At 41.8% G+C, this 14,891-nt stretch overlaps 1 protein-coding gene across 3 annotated transcripts in view; it reads left to right on the top strand.

The window, feature by feature from the left end:
- The window catches only part of psme4b (proteasome activator subunit 4b), a 229,381-nt gene that overhangs the window by 140,199 nt on the left and 74,291 nt on the right, over nt 1-14,891 (top strand). For all 3 annotated transcript variants that reach the window (XM_070889545.1, XM_070889544.1, XM_070889547.1), the window contains 8 exons: nt 3,147-3,202; nt 3,674-3,772; nt 5,596-5,658; nt 5,861-5,956; nt 9,181-9,312; nt 12,568-12,777; nt 13,645-13,781; nt 13,872-13,925. In XM_070889545.1, the coding sequence (XP_070745646.1) occupies nt 3,147-3,202; nt 3,674-3,772; nt 5,596-5,658; nt 5,861-5,956; nt 9,181-9,312; nt 12,568-12,777; nt 13,645-13,781; nt 13,872-13,925 (847 nt within the window). The remainder of the gene's footprint in view (nt 1-3,146; nt 3,203-3,673; nt 3,773-5,595; nt 5,659-5,860; nt 5,957-9,180; nt 9,313-12,567; nt 12,778-13,644; nt 13,782-13,871; nt 13,926-14,891) is intronic.

Genomic DNA, 14,891 nt, shown 5'->3' with positions numbered 1-14,891 from the left:
TAGGTAAAATAACCTATATTAAATAAAGGCCACTCATTTGCAGTTTTTACAGAATAATAATCAGAATCTGGGATTTCGATCTCCAAAGCAGCAACAAAAATTGCAGAATAAAGTAGTAAAATCAAAATTGTATTTATTCAGTTCCCATAAATCAGCGGTCCTAATGTAATGCCACACATGGCATAACACCCCTGTTATGAGTACCCAGAATACCCAGGCTCTCATCTGCTCTAGTAGCTACAACGTTTATGTCGCAGGTCCAGTTGAGTTTATAGTTAATGGTGACGCCAAGGATGTTAATAGTGGGGTACTCAACGATGACAATGTAATTGCTTGTCATGGGAAGGTGGTCAAGCTCTCTCTTGTTGGAGATGGTCATGGCCTGGACTTGTGTACATCTTTGAGTCAAAGCTGTAATGCAGTCTTGAGCTGAATCTTCTTGGCAGAACCCAAACTCAGCATACGTGAGCAGATTATGGTGAGTAAGTGCCGCTTGACAGCATTTTTGACGACTCCTTCCATTATTGTGCTGATGATTGGGACAAGATTATTGGGGTGGTAATTGGCTGGGTTGGATTTGCCCATCTTTTTGTGGATGGGACATACCTGGTAATTTTTCATATTGTTGGATAGATGCCAGTATTTTAGGTGTACTGGAACAGCTTAGCTAGAGGCGTGGTTAACCTGGAGCACAATCATAAGTGCTATAATCAGGATGTTTTTGGGACTGGTAACCTTTGCTGTGTCTAGTGCACTCAGCTGTTTCTTGATGTCACGCAGAGTTGGCTGAAGATTGGCATTGGTGATGGTTGAGACTTCGGGAGGAGGCTGAGAATCATCATCCACTTTGGTCTTCTGGCTGAAGGTGGTTGCCAAATCTTCAGCCTTGTCTTATGCAGTCGCGTGCTGAGCGCCACCATTGTTGAAGATGTCGACGTTCATGGCACCTCCTCCTCCCGTTGGTTGCCCACCACCAATCATGACTGGATGTGGCAGGGTTGCAGAGCTTTTTCCTGATCTGTTGAATTTAGGATTGCTTAGCTCTGTCGATAGCATGCTGCAATCTCTGTTTAGCATGCATTTAGTCCTGTGTTGTAGCTTCACCAGGTTGGCACCTCATTTTCTGGTGCTGATCCCAGCATGCTCTTCCATTGAACCAGGGTTGGTCAGCGGGCTTGATTGTAATGGAGCAGCAAGGGATATGCTGTGCCATGAGGTTTATAGATTGTGGTGGTATGCTATCCTGCTACAACTGATGCCCCACAGCGTCTCATGGATACTTAGTTTTGAGCTGCTAGATCTGTTCTTAATTTACCTTGCTTAGCATGGTGGTAGTGCCACACGGCACAATGCAGGGTATCCTCAGCCTGAAGACGAGGCTGGTCATTCCTATTATTGCTGTCATGGACAGACACTTCTGCGACTGGTAGATTGGTAAGGACGAGGTCAGGTAGGTTATTCCCTCATGTTGCTTCGCTCACTATCTGCTGCAAGTGCAATCTATGTCCATTAGTACTCAGCCAGCTTTGTCAATGGTGGTAGTTCCTTCAAATAGTGTTCGACATGGAGGAATACCCATTGCCTTGATGTCGAGGACAGTTACTTGTGTCTCTTACATTTAGCTCTTGTCTTCATGTCTAGATCAAGGCTGTCTCAAGTTCAGGAACAGATGCTTCTGGCAGAGCCCAAACTGAACATCAACGAGCAGGTTATTGATGAGTGGGTGTCGCTTAATGGCATTAGTGAAGATTTCTTCCATCACTTTGCTGATGATGGGTCAGTAATTGGCCAGGTTTAATTTGTCTTTTGTTTTTTGTGGGCAGGATATATCTGGGCAATTTTACAAATTGTTAGGTAGGGACCAGTGTCATAGCTACACTGGAATAGCTTGACTAGGGGGTGGCTAGTTCTGGTGTGTGTGGGTCTTCAGGACTGCAACCAGGATGTTGTCTGAATCGGTTGCCTTTGTTGTGTTCAGTGTACCCAGCTACTACTTAATGCCATATCAACTGAACTAAAGTGGCTGGACATTGACATCTATGATGGTGGAAACTTTGGAAAGAGGAAGAGTAGGATCATCAACTTAGAACTTTGGGCTGAAGACATTTGCAAACACTTCTGTCATTAGTTGCCTGATTTGTCACCACCATTGTTGACTGGATATGGTAGAGCTACAGAGATTTGCTCTAATCTGTTGGTTGTGGGACTGCTTACTCTGTCTGTGTCTGCTCCTTTTGGTGTTTAGCATGCAGAAGTTCTAACTGCACAAGTTGGTGCCTTGTACTAAGGTGTGCTTGGTGTTGCTTCTGGTATTTGCTTCTGCACTCTGCAATGAATCACGGTAGGTCTCCCAGCTTGATGGAGTGTGAGATGTGCGGAGCCATGCGGTTACACATTGTGATGGTGTGCAATTTTACTGCTCCTGCTCCATAGTGTCTTGTGGATGCTATGGGCTCTTAGTCTGTCCTTATTCTATCCCACTTAGCACACCAGCAGTGCCACACTATATAATGGAGTATGCCCTCACTGTGAAGACACGACTTTGTCATCACAAAGACTGCGGGGTGGTCACTCCTACCAATGTTATCATGGACAAATGTGCCTGTGATAGGTTGGTGAGGACCTGGTCAAGACGGTTATTGCATCATGTTCAATTTCTCATCAGCTTCACCAAACTTCTCATCCATTCACAGGTTTACCTTGAATCCTACCACTAAGTAACAGCCTTTCTTATGGGACTCAGAAGACTTTTTGGTGACGGAACACTATTTTCTAGAGTTTATATGACACAAGAAGAAATTTAAGATTAACACTATACTCTTAATTTTCATTTCAAATTTTCCTTTCAACAGCTTGTTACTAATAAAAGTCACCTAGCCGTTAAAATCCGAATCCCAGCATTTGTGCTGTTTACAGAGTTCTGTGCATTCAGCAGAGTAAGGGTTAAGACAAAAGAAGTAAACCAGTACAGTGAGCCGCTGTTTCTTTTTTTCCTCTTTCACAAAAGTGCATGAAAGACAAGTGGTTTGGAAGTGGAATACTTCTTATTGTAAAAGCGTTTTTTCCTGTTTAGCAAAAACAAATGTAAAGACAAAAACAAAACACTAGAAAAAAAATGTTAAGTATTTCCTTATCTATTCTTTTAGATCACATGTTGGATAACTCTGAAGATGACACAAAGTCCTTATTCGTAATAATTAAGGTGAGATCAGAAACTAGTTTAACACAATGCTTTTGCTGTCATGATGGCTCAGTTTCAGTGCACTGTCCAGTGTGGAATTGAGCCATACAAACCAGAAAGGTGTTATATTTATATCTCTCATGAGTCTACTGATCTCAGCAAGCGCAACAGGTGAGTGGTGTAATTGGCCTCAGTGCCTTCGGACTAGGGAAGGGGAGAATCAGTCATGGTTTCCTCCTAATTTCTGTCTAATGACTTTTTCTGGAGAATATGAGCTTGTGATGGTATGGTCATACCATAAGATGTTCTGCACAGCCAAAATAGTCTTCTGATGATCTCCATCTAGGCTCACAAATGAAGAATGGCCACAGGATAATGGATGGAAGTTGTATCCATAGAACAACACTCCAATATGTGTCACTTCCTTCAGAAGAGGAAAGGGGATTGATGCATCTTTCTACTGTTAAACAAATATTATGCTATTCATTTCAGATTATGGGAGACCTGCTGCAGTTTCGTGGTTCTTACAAGCATGAGTTTGACTCCAGATGGAAAAGCTTTAACCTTGTCAAAAAATCCATGGAGAACAGAGTAAGAATGATGCTTCCTTTTCTTCGAATGAAATATTTACTGTTTCATTTCGTGTCTAAGGCTGGGGAAACTCAAATGGTTTTCTAGTTATATTAAGATCGAGAGTAAAATGGTACCTGTATTTATAATTCACCTTTTGAATGAGTGGTACATTTCTTGGGAATTTTATTAAATTGCGGAGCACAAATTCACTATTTCCCCTTTGTGTTGTAATTTCTATTACCATTTGTGGTGTGCTGTGCGTTCACAAATCATATTCATTGGTAAATGTCCTTTTATGGGGCGGGGGGTACAGTGTTAGTCTTTTTATTCAAAAAGATATATACAGATGAGTGAGACCATTTGGCCCATCTGTCTCATCATTCCATACAAATCTTAGATGCCCTTCTGAATCGTGGCATTTAACTACAGAGTTTTTGCTTCCACTACCCTACATGGAACACCTGCATCATTCCTGAATTTGCTTTTAGTCAGTTTGTACCTGTGCCCTATTGTTCTGCAGTCATGGTTTAATTTGAAATAGTGCTCTGGATTAACCTTTTCTGTTCCACTTAATATCTTATCTGTGACCATCTCTCCCAAAACTCGTTGTTTGAATACCTTCAGTTGCCCTGGTCAGTTACAAATGACAGCCATGTGACGGTCGTGCATTACTCCTGCTTGTCCTCCTCGATCTCTACAACATTTGAAATGGTTGGGTTGACCACACCATCCTTCCCCATCGTCTCTCTTCTGTTGGTCCAGCTCCATGGGTCTGTCCTTGTATAGTTCCATTCCTGCCTGTCCAGGTGTATGTGTATTGCCAGCAGTGACTTCTCTTCCTACCTTCGCATAATCTCCTTTTGGAGTTCCTCAAAGATCTATCATTGGCCCCTCCCCTTTCTTGTCGATATGCTAATCCTTGGTGACATCACTTGCTATTAGGCTGCCTGCCAGTTAATAATTGACAAATCTAAATTTCCTCTAACATCATCAGCATAGGCAATCCCTCAAAATTGACTTGCTTCCACTCTCAAAGTCAGTTCTCGGGTGACTGTACAGTCCAATATGGGAATTACAGTCTCTGTCATAGATGGGACAGATAGTGGTTGAAGGAAAGGGTGGGTGTGGAGTCTGGTTTTCTGCACGCTCCTTCGGCTGTCTGCGTTTGATTTCTGCATGCTCTCGGCGATGAGACTCTAGGTGCTCAGCGCCCTCCCAGATGCTCTTCCTCCACTAAGGGCGGTCTTGGGCCAGGGATTCCTAGGTGGCGGTGGGGATGTTGTACTTAATCAAGGAGGCTTTGAGGGTGTCCTTTGAACGCTTCCTCTGCTCACCTGGGGCTGGCTTGCCGTGAAGAAGTTCCGAGTAGAACGCTTGCTTTGGGAGTCTTGTGTCAGGCATGCGGACAATGTGGCCGGTCCAATGGAGCTGGTCGAGTGTGGTCAGTGCTTCGATGCTGGGGATGTTGGCCTGATTGAGAACACTTACTGAACTTAATCAGCCTTAGATTTGCTCATTTGGAAATATTGTCCAGGTCTCTAATTCTTCTGTTGCTTCATCAAATTCGACTCCACCCACGTTTAGTATAATTTCTGTATGTGATCAACTTAGTTTGCGTTTCCAAATTGTGATCATTAGTGGATCAGAAACACTAGCAGCACTGCCACTGATTCCTGGTACATCTCCCCAACATAATCATTCCCACAAGTACCAGCTGCTTGTACTCCAATTCCTTATCCACCTCCATATTATGTTATGTAAATAAATACATTTGCTTTATTGTGTATATAAAGATATTTTAAAATATGTTTAAGTTGCTTTTCTAATTGTTTAATATACAGCTACATGGGAAGAAACAACATATTCGAGCACTGCTGATTGATCGAGTTATGCTGCAACATGAGGTAAGTCCATTCTATAACTAAACCTGGTGTTTATTTCATTGGATTGAATTAATGTGAATGTTACTTAAAGCTATATGCACTTAAAGTTTTGACTAAATATTAATGCTTTGAGAGAATTTTAAATCTTTGAATGTTAGAATTTGAAGATGTTAAACCATTACAGTTTGCATCAGGTGCTCATGGCTCTCTTTCTCGTGTACAGCTACGAACTTTGACTGTTGAAGGTTGTGAATATAAAACAGTGCACCGTGACCTGATGCGAGATCTCCTGCTGTTGTCTACTAGTACATACAGTCAGGTGACCTTTTTTAATTCTTGGAATTATAGCAATAATCCATTTGTCACTTCTAATCTTTGCAGTATTTTTCTGAGTACCGAGTCTAATCTGTCTCTCCTGTTTGTTCCCCAAATGCCATTAATATTCCTCTTTCTCAACCAATTCTCTGATTTCCTTTTACAAGTAATCAAGGGCACTGCTTCAACAATTGTTGGTTGCAGAGAATTCCACATTGTAACTGAATTTTATAAAAAAAACTTTTTCTAACCTTCCCTTTAATTAGATTGTGAGTACTCTGTCATTACCATCTTGCGAACCTATGGAAACAATCTTCACTATTTACCCTGTTATTGAAAAATATATAAAAAATGTGACTTCTAAACCTTTTTACCACACTTTTTTGTGTCAAGCGTTTTCATTATAAATTCCATGTCGATATTTATAATGGCAACACCCTAAAACACTCTGCCTCTCTCCTTCGATCTCCTCAAAAATCTCTTTGACCAAGCTTTTAGTCACCTGTTGTAATATCTCCTCATATGGCTGGGTGTCAAATGTTATCTGGTAATGCTGCTGTGAAGTGCCTTAAGCCATCTCCTATATTAAAAGCACTATATAAATGCAAGTTGTCCCCCATTCTCACTACTCTAAAGTTCTTGCACCTTTTAGCCATTTGCATACAAATTTACTCCTATCTCCTGCCCACTTTGGTGGCATATGATATACACCCAGAAGTGTAGTTGTTCCTTAATTCTAACCAAATAGGTGCTGTTTTAGAACCCTCAAGTACATCATCCCATTCTAGTGCTGTAACAGTATCTTTAGTTAATACTGGCACATCCCCCCCACCCCCCCCCTTCCTTTTTTTCCTTCCCTATCTTTACTGAATGCCCATTCCTCTACTCGTTTGAGCCAGGTCTCCGTTATTGCCTTTATATCATAATCCCATGTGGCTTCTTATACCTGCAGCTCACCAACCTTATTTACTGTGCTCTGTGCATACACACACTCTAAACCCATCGAAGTCTGCCTCACATTTCTCCCCCGCCCCCACCGTCTGATCCCTCGCATTTTGAATTACTCATTATTGTAATACTGTTTGTCTCTCCCATTCCTCTGTGCATCTTGTATTTCCTCTCTAATGCTTCATCCTGTTCCTCACCCCCTGCCAAATTAATTTAAACCTCCCCTACCCCCAACACCAGTTAACCTCCCTGTTGAGGTGCAACCTGTCCTGTCCCAGAATGGGTTCCAATGCCCCAGGAATCTGAAGCCCTCCCTACTGTACCAATTCTCCAGCCACACGTTAACCTTTCTTATCTACATTCACTAGCACGTGACACTGGGAGTAATCCAGAGATTATTACTTTTTCAGGTCTTGCTTTTTAATTTCCTCCGTAGCTAGTTTGATAAAAACACACTTTCTGCGCTGCTCACCCACTATTTACCAGTAAATTCCCACTCTTAACCAAATTTCTGTCGTCACCCTGTTTAGCAAGCCACTTCATTTACAGGTTCATCAAACTCTGCATTTGAACTTACTAGCTTTAGAAGCTTTAAAGTGCATTCAGTAATGTTATTGCAGCCCTGTATGTAAACAGTAACCATACATCATAGAATTTGAACGTAGGTGCACATACGCTTAATCCATGTTTGTTTGTACTTCCTGTTTTCTTTTCCTTTTTGGTTTCATTGTGTTGATTTTCTTTTCCTATATGTAAGAAAGCACATGGTCTTGTAACTGGTTGACAAGTCTGTATACAGTTGTGAACCCTTGTACAATAATCAATGGTGTATTATGTTACATTATTCACATTTTGGATGAGATTCTTCTATTTTTTTAGCTTTTAGTACCTTCCAGAGGGAGGAGAATGAAGACTGTGGCGAAAATTAGTTTAGAAAAACCTTGAAAATCTCAGAAATGTCCATCTTCTATGAAGGAAACCTATAATATGAAAACATAGTACAAATGGGAAAAAAATTGCAAATGCTGGAAATCTGGAAAAATAAATAGAAAATGCTGTCATTACGCAGTACATCTAATGAGGGGTTATAGCCTAAGTGTATTTGCAACATTATGTTTTTGTTTTTTATATAAAACATAGGGCTGGAAATTGCCTTTCATCTTGTGCCTGCTCGGAAGTCCCGCTCCCGACGCAGATATGGCTGTACGCCCCTCAAAGGAAGCGGTGCGCTGTCTCTGGCGCTCTGCTTCATTGGAGGGGTGCTACCAGGGCAGCAGCGAGGCGCGGAGTGCAGAACTACGTGGATGCTCCACATAGCGCTCATGCGCTACAATGTCCCTCCCCTTCAATTAAAGGGGAGGGCTGCTGCACCCTCTACAGGCTCTTTGGTGGCCACTAAAGAGGCGATCGACCGGGCTAACACCCCGGCACCCAAAGTGGAGTGCCTGGCTCCACGATGGTGGCCTGGTCGTCGCGAGGGCCGCCATTGTCAGGCCAACGCAAGAGTCAGCTGACAAATAGAAATGGCGGCCCAGGGCGTTAAAGGCCTCCCCTTTAAGGGGCGCCCCGGTGGCAGATGCCTGCTAGCTTCGAGATCTGCAAAGCTGCCTTTGACATCCACCCGCCACTGGCCCATGGGGCAATTTCCCCCGCGGGGTGCAAAGGGGTCGGCGCAGGGCAGTGAGGGGTTGCCGTGCACGGCAATGACGTCATTGCTGGTTGCACCGGCCTGGGATGCTAATCGCGGGGCGCAGTGCTGCCGGGACAGTGACCCCCGCCCCCCCCCCCCCCTCAAAACCTCGGGGCAACTAACCCGGAGGCGTTAATGGGGCTGTAATAAGGAGCAATTTTGGCCCCAAAGGCTTTATCCAGTGAAATTTTTGAAAGGGCAGCTTAGTGCTACCTACTGAAATAAGCCTTATGAATATTCTTTTTCATTTCAATGTGTAAATATCTATAATTAGCTCATACATTGAATGTACTAAACTATTTATATATTTATTTCCAGCATGTTTCTAGATTGTGTTATCTATGCATTAATATACTAAATGTCAATGATAGAATAAGGCTGGTTGGATAGTTTGCCGTTATATACACACAGTTTTTTGTCATGAACATTTTAAACTGATTTTAATAATTTACAGTTCATTATTTTCCTCTAATTAAATGAGTCATTCAAGTAGAAGTTTCAGAAAAGAATGATGTTTGTCATTAGAAGATTGCTCTATGTTGTGAAAAAAATAGTTTGACTTTTTCTCACAATGATGTATGCATTTGCAGGTGCGTAGTAAAGCCCAGCATGTTTTCTTCACAGCCTTGGGGACTTATAATTTTTGCTGTCGAGATCTTATTCCAATGGTGCTGGAATACTTGCGTCCTGACAAGCAGAATATAAGCCAGCAACAATTGAAAGTAAGTTTTTTTTTTGTGCATGATGAAGAATTAAACGATCATGGAGCATCCCCTCACTATATCAGTCCAGTTACAGCAATTTGTTAATGGTTCACTCATTGCCCTATCTGAAATTATCTTATTATCTTTCTGTAATTGTTACCTGTAACATGCTTTTTCTTCTGCTGAGTTATACAGTACTTCATTGTATTTAAAAATATTGTCAGAACCTAGTAACTATGTAATTTTTTTCTTGCTTGCAATCTTTAGAGTCTTGCATTGAAAGATTATGTAAATATTCAACTGTTAATTTAATTATAATTATTTTCCTTGGAGAAGCTTTCAGTAGAGTTGAGTGATCTTTTCTGAGAGCTATTTTGGAGATCTTTGTCCGCTTGGTCTTCACACTTTACTCTCTCCCTCATTGGTTATGTGCAATACATCGAATTTTTCAGAATTTGTGCCAGTAATGTCAATTACCCCTGCTACTTTTTGCCCTGAGAATGAATGTTTAGTTGCTTTATTCACATTAGCAAAAACAGAGGGGGAATCTGTAAGGCAAGCCAGAATCGTGCTCTCTCTGCTCATGATTTAAGTCTCTCACTTACAGCTTTCCATCCTTTTTATGTTTTGGACTGCACAGCACAGCAATTTGGCCTTTGGGGAATAAAATCAAATCCGAGGTTATGGTTTTGGGACTGTCGTCAGCTCCAACAGTTTGTAACCTCTTTTCCTTTCGTCGACCAGTTCAGAGTTTTGGTATTTGGGGATGCAAATCACTCCAGTGCTGTTCCACCTCTTTTGTGCCAATTTCCACCCTGTTTTCAAGACTGTAGAAATGGATTGTAAGATCATTGGGCTGATCTTCCACTAGTTTTTTAGGGGGGAGCATTGTTTTGAAGAAGAATAATTTATCTATTTTTCAAATACTTCTGGTCTGTAACTTAAGATGTACCTTTATCGACATTGATTGTTTTTCAGTGGAAGGACATGCCCTTTTGTCTTGGGTTTAGTTGTTACAATGATCTGTCCTGTGGGTGTGGGGGTAGTGGGGGCGAGGGGGGGAAGGGAGGGCAGTGGTGGGAAGGGAGTGAAGAATAGGATTCCCTTGTTTCCTGTCCTGTTAGCGAGTTGTGTAATTTACATCTCTGTTGGGTTGGTCATCTGCTTCCCTGTAAATTCTTGGCTGGGAATGAAGCAAGTTTACTTTCCAACCTTGAAGACCATCTTCTGCTTCTCTCCTTACCTAATCCTCACTGCTGCCCAAATGCTTATCCACGCCTTTGTCACTTTCTGCTGTACTGTCCTGGCATTTGTGGGATTCCACCCTGTTTGTGAGGGTAGTCCTGTGAGTATGCTGTGATGTCTGTTTGTAATCATTTCCACATTCTAAGGGGCCTGTCTGCTGGCTCCCTTATATAGGGCAATCCTATTTAGCCCCTTCATTTGTGCCTTAAGGATTTTTATCATAAGCATGAGCTAGGTCTTTTATGATGATAATCCATTGGAGGGGAGAAATAGTTCAATTTTTATTTTATTTCTTTCCTTTAAAGATTTTCTCCCATTTTTGTGCTGAGACCCTGTAGCAGAATTTCTAGGACTTCTGGACTTATTTTAGTCCTCAACTCTATTCCCTTTCCCACACGCTAACTCAGACTGAATTAGACAGTACACAATCTGAGCTTCAACTGTACTTCCAGTCAATCATGAAAACCAACTCCTGTCTCTTCAGCCCCTCACCCCAATCTTAACCACACTGCTGGAGTATTGTGTCAATTCTGGGCACCAGACTTTAGGAAACATGTGAATGTTTTGGAGAGGGTACAGAAGAGATTTACGAGCATGGTTCCAAGAATGAGGGATGATAATTGCATGGATGGACTGGAAAAGCTGGGGTTGTTCTCCTTCGAGCAGAGAAGGCTAAGAGCAAACACAAATACAAAAACAAAATACTGCGGATGCTGTAAATCTGAAATAAAAACAGAAGATGCTGCAAATACTCAGCAGGTCAGGTGGTATCTGTGGAGAGAGAAACCAAGTTAGCGTTTCAGGTCAATGAGCCTTCGTCAGAACTGGAAAAGGTTACAGATGTAACATTTTTAAGCAAGTGTAGGGGCAGGGAAAGGGGGAGGGGAGGGAAGATCTGGGATAGGACGGAAGGCTGAAGAGGTTAAGTGACAAAAGGGATGATGGTGAAACGTTAACTCTGTTTCTCTCTCCACAGATGCTGGCTGACCAGCTGAGTATTTTCAACATTTTCTGTTTTTATTTAAGGCTAAGAAGAGATTTGATAAAATCATGAACGGTTTAGATCGAGTAAAAAAGAGAAACAGTTTCCAATGGTTGAGGGGGCTCAGATTTAAGGTGATTGGCAAAAGAACCAGAGGCAACATGAAGAACAATGATAAGCAAAAAGTGGTTAGGATTTGGAATGCACTGCCTGATGGGGTGGTGGATACAGATTCAATTGTGGCTTTCAATGGGGAATTTGTTGAAGGAGAAAAAAATTGCAGGGATATGGGGAAAGAGTAGAGTGAGAATAACTGGTTTGCTCTTCAAAAGGGCCGGCACAGACTTGATGGTCCCGAATGGCCTCCTTCTGTGTTGTCCTATTCTATGCTTCAGCTGCAAAAACTCTCATCTATGCCTGTTACTCCAAGGCTTGATTTCCTTCACAGGTTTTCCAGGCCAAGCCTCTTGTACAAGCTACAGTTCATCCAGAATTCTGCCTCCCATGAATGAATAAATTAAAAAAATTGAAATTGGGAAATGTTTGCTTTCTAGTTCCTATTTGAAATTTGTTTCTTTGTAATGATTGACTTTTTGTCCTGTACGGTAATCTTTTTTTAGTTTGATAGCATTGTATTTTAGCTTCCCAGCATGCCATGTTTCTACTTGATCTCAGCCACTAGTTTAGGGAGGCAGTGTCCAGGCTGGTTTCATGCAGGGAGAGGGTAGATTTGATGGTAAATTATTTAAGGAAGCTGTTGGACAGCTTTTCATTAGCAGTTCAGAAGCAGTGCTGCAATATAAATCAGGTAGTATATATAGTGAACCACAGGGGAGAGATTTGCTGGCTGCATCCAGAGGAAAAGTGTCATTGGTGGCAAAGGTTAACTGGATGCACAGACTGAGCTCTGTTGACCTGTGCAGGCCAGCAAATGGGGTCTCCACATGGAGATGATCAACAACCAGAGTGCATTCCAGATTTGCTCATTAGCAATTTCAAATATATTTTTCAATCGTATTTCTCTCTTTTTGCATATTTTAAACTAGGGTGCTTTGTACTGCCTTCTTGGGAACCACAATGGAGTCTGCTTGGCTAACCTCCATGACTGGGACTGCATTGTTGCGACATGGCCGGCTATAGTCTCTTCAGGGCTCAGAAAAGAAATCTTTCTGGAGAAACCGTCCATAGTTCGTCTGTTTGATGATCTTGCAGAGAAGATACATAGACAGTTTGAAACCATTGGCCTAAGTTTTGAAGTAAGTAATTATTAATGCTGTAATTGGGCACATAAAATGTTATGGGCAGTTTTCCACTCCTTTGAGTCTGGAAATTGTTCAACTTTCAAGCGTGAAGCCAGGTCTCTTCCCCCTTTATGTTGCTCAGGTTTCCTGGGGAGTACCAGCGGTGGCTGGTTGGAGCAGTTGTACTCTAAGCAGCGCAACCATGCAAAGAGGCAGACTGTAGTTTCCTCCCGAATACAAGGCAGCTGCCCATTTGGCGGCCCTCCAGGAAGAAGTGGGCCCTAGGTTCTGTGATCAGACCCTCTCAGATTGGAGAATCTGAAGGAGTCAGCAGCAAGGAGAAGGAGCCAGAAATAAGATGAGTACTATTTCCTTACAAATAAAGGACATCATCCTCAGAGTTGAAGTCCTCTGGCTGCTGTTTTTAGATAGAGGTCTTTACCACTGCTGTGGACCTCTGATTTGAAGCAGCAGTTGGATTTCCACAAACATTTCTAATTGTCAGACCTTGTCGGGGCAGGACTATGCCAGGAAAGCAACTCGCCGAAATAATGATCTGAACCCAAAGCCTTTTCAACTTTAGGTGTTCAGATGCTGTTTTGAGTACTTGATCGGCACTTTCTTGGTTAGTTGGTTATTTGAATTACATAAGAACATAGAACATAAGAACATAATTATCACATTTTGATTGGTAAATGTACAAAGAATGGAAAATAAATGCATGTAAGAGTATTCCAGGATATTACCCAATAAGTAAAAACTGCTCATATTTTTATAAATATGCAGTTGGAGCTCCATTCATATTTTGGACAGTGTGACTGACTATTTTCTTGTGAGATATTAAAGGCTATTTAGCAATAAACCTATACCTCCTCTGTTCAGATTTCAGATCGCTGTGTGGAACTTTCTGTATTCTTGTCCCAAGCAAAAAACCCAGATTCTGGTGTGCCTCTTCTCACTGCTGAAGAGATTGAAAATGGAATCCAGAACCAAATAGCAAAAAATAATGAGTCCTTACAGTAAGTAGAGGACAATCTGGGTTGAGTTTCAGTAAAAATTTAGGGGTACATTTAGTGTTTTTCTTAATTAATATTCTTTTTATTGTTTAGGAATTATGAGAAACTAGTCGGTATCTTGTTGGACTTGCTTGACCAGCGAAACTTGTAAGTTTTTAAAAACTGTACGGTAATCTTTTTAAAATTTGATAGCACTGTTTTTTAGCTTCCGAGCATGCCATGTTTCTACTTGATCTCAGCCACTAGTTTAGGGAGGCAGTGTCCAGGCTGGTTTCATGCAGGGAGAGGGTAGATTTGATTGTAAATTATTTAAGGAAGCTGTTGGACAGCTTTTCGTTAGCAGTTCAGAAGCAGTAATACAATATAAATCAGGTAGTATATATAGTGAACCGCAGGGGAGAGATTTGCTGGCTCCAGAGGAAAAGTGTCATTGGTGGCAAAGGTCAACTGGATGCACAGGCTGAGCTCTGTTGACCTGTGCAGGCCAGCAAATAGGGTCTCCACATGGAGATGATCAACAACCAGAGTGCACATACTCAATTCCAACTCCTGATGCTGCCCAATGACCTCTGCTCAAAGCGCATCAATGTGGACATTGGGTGAGGATAGCATCTGACTCAGCACAGATGGACTAATAGTCATTTAGCCTCCGTTTGTTTACTGGTCGGGTTGATGTACGAAGAATGACTCTTTGTGCGAAGGTCTGGAATCGTGCTGCTGGTTGTGGATTTATTCTAGAATGAACTTCTGCTCCCAGGAGAAGAAAGGTGAGGAGGCAAAATCAGAAGGAAATGTCGCAATGGAGAGAAATACCACATTGAGTACAAAGTCATCTGCTCATTAAAATGCCGTTTTCCCGACAATTTGCCACTCTAGTAAAATGTTTGATACATTTTTCCAATACTTATGCCGGCAACTCATCCTGATAGTGTCCCTAAGTGGAAGAATAGACGGAGAAATCACAAGATGATGCCAAGCCTGTTACATTCTGACCCAGTAGGAAATGTATTGTTTTTGTTTCATGGTCAGATGTGTCTCATGTAATGTCCAAAATGAGAGCTATTATGAATCATTATACATTATATAGTATGAGAGTCTTGACTGCAATGAGTC

Source organism: Pristiophorus japonicus, chromosome 9, assembly GCF_044704955.1.
Source record: "Pristiophorus japonicus isolate sPriJap1 chromosome 9, sPriJap1.hap1, whole genome shotgun sequence".
NCBI classification, from domain to species: domain Eukaryota; kingdom Metazoa; phylum Chordata; class Chondrichthyes; family Pristiophoridae; genus Pristiophorus; species Pristiophorus japonicus.
This window is presented reverse-complemented; position numbering and strand designations above follow the sequence as displayed.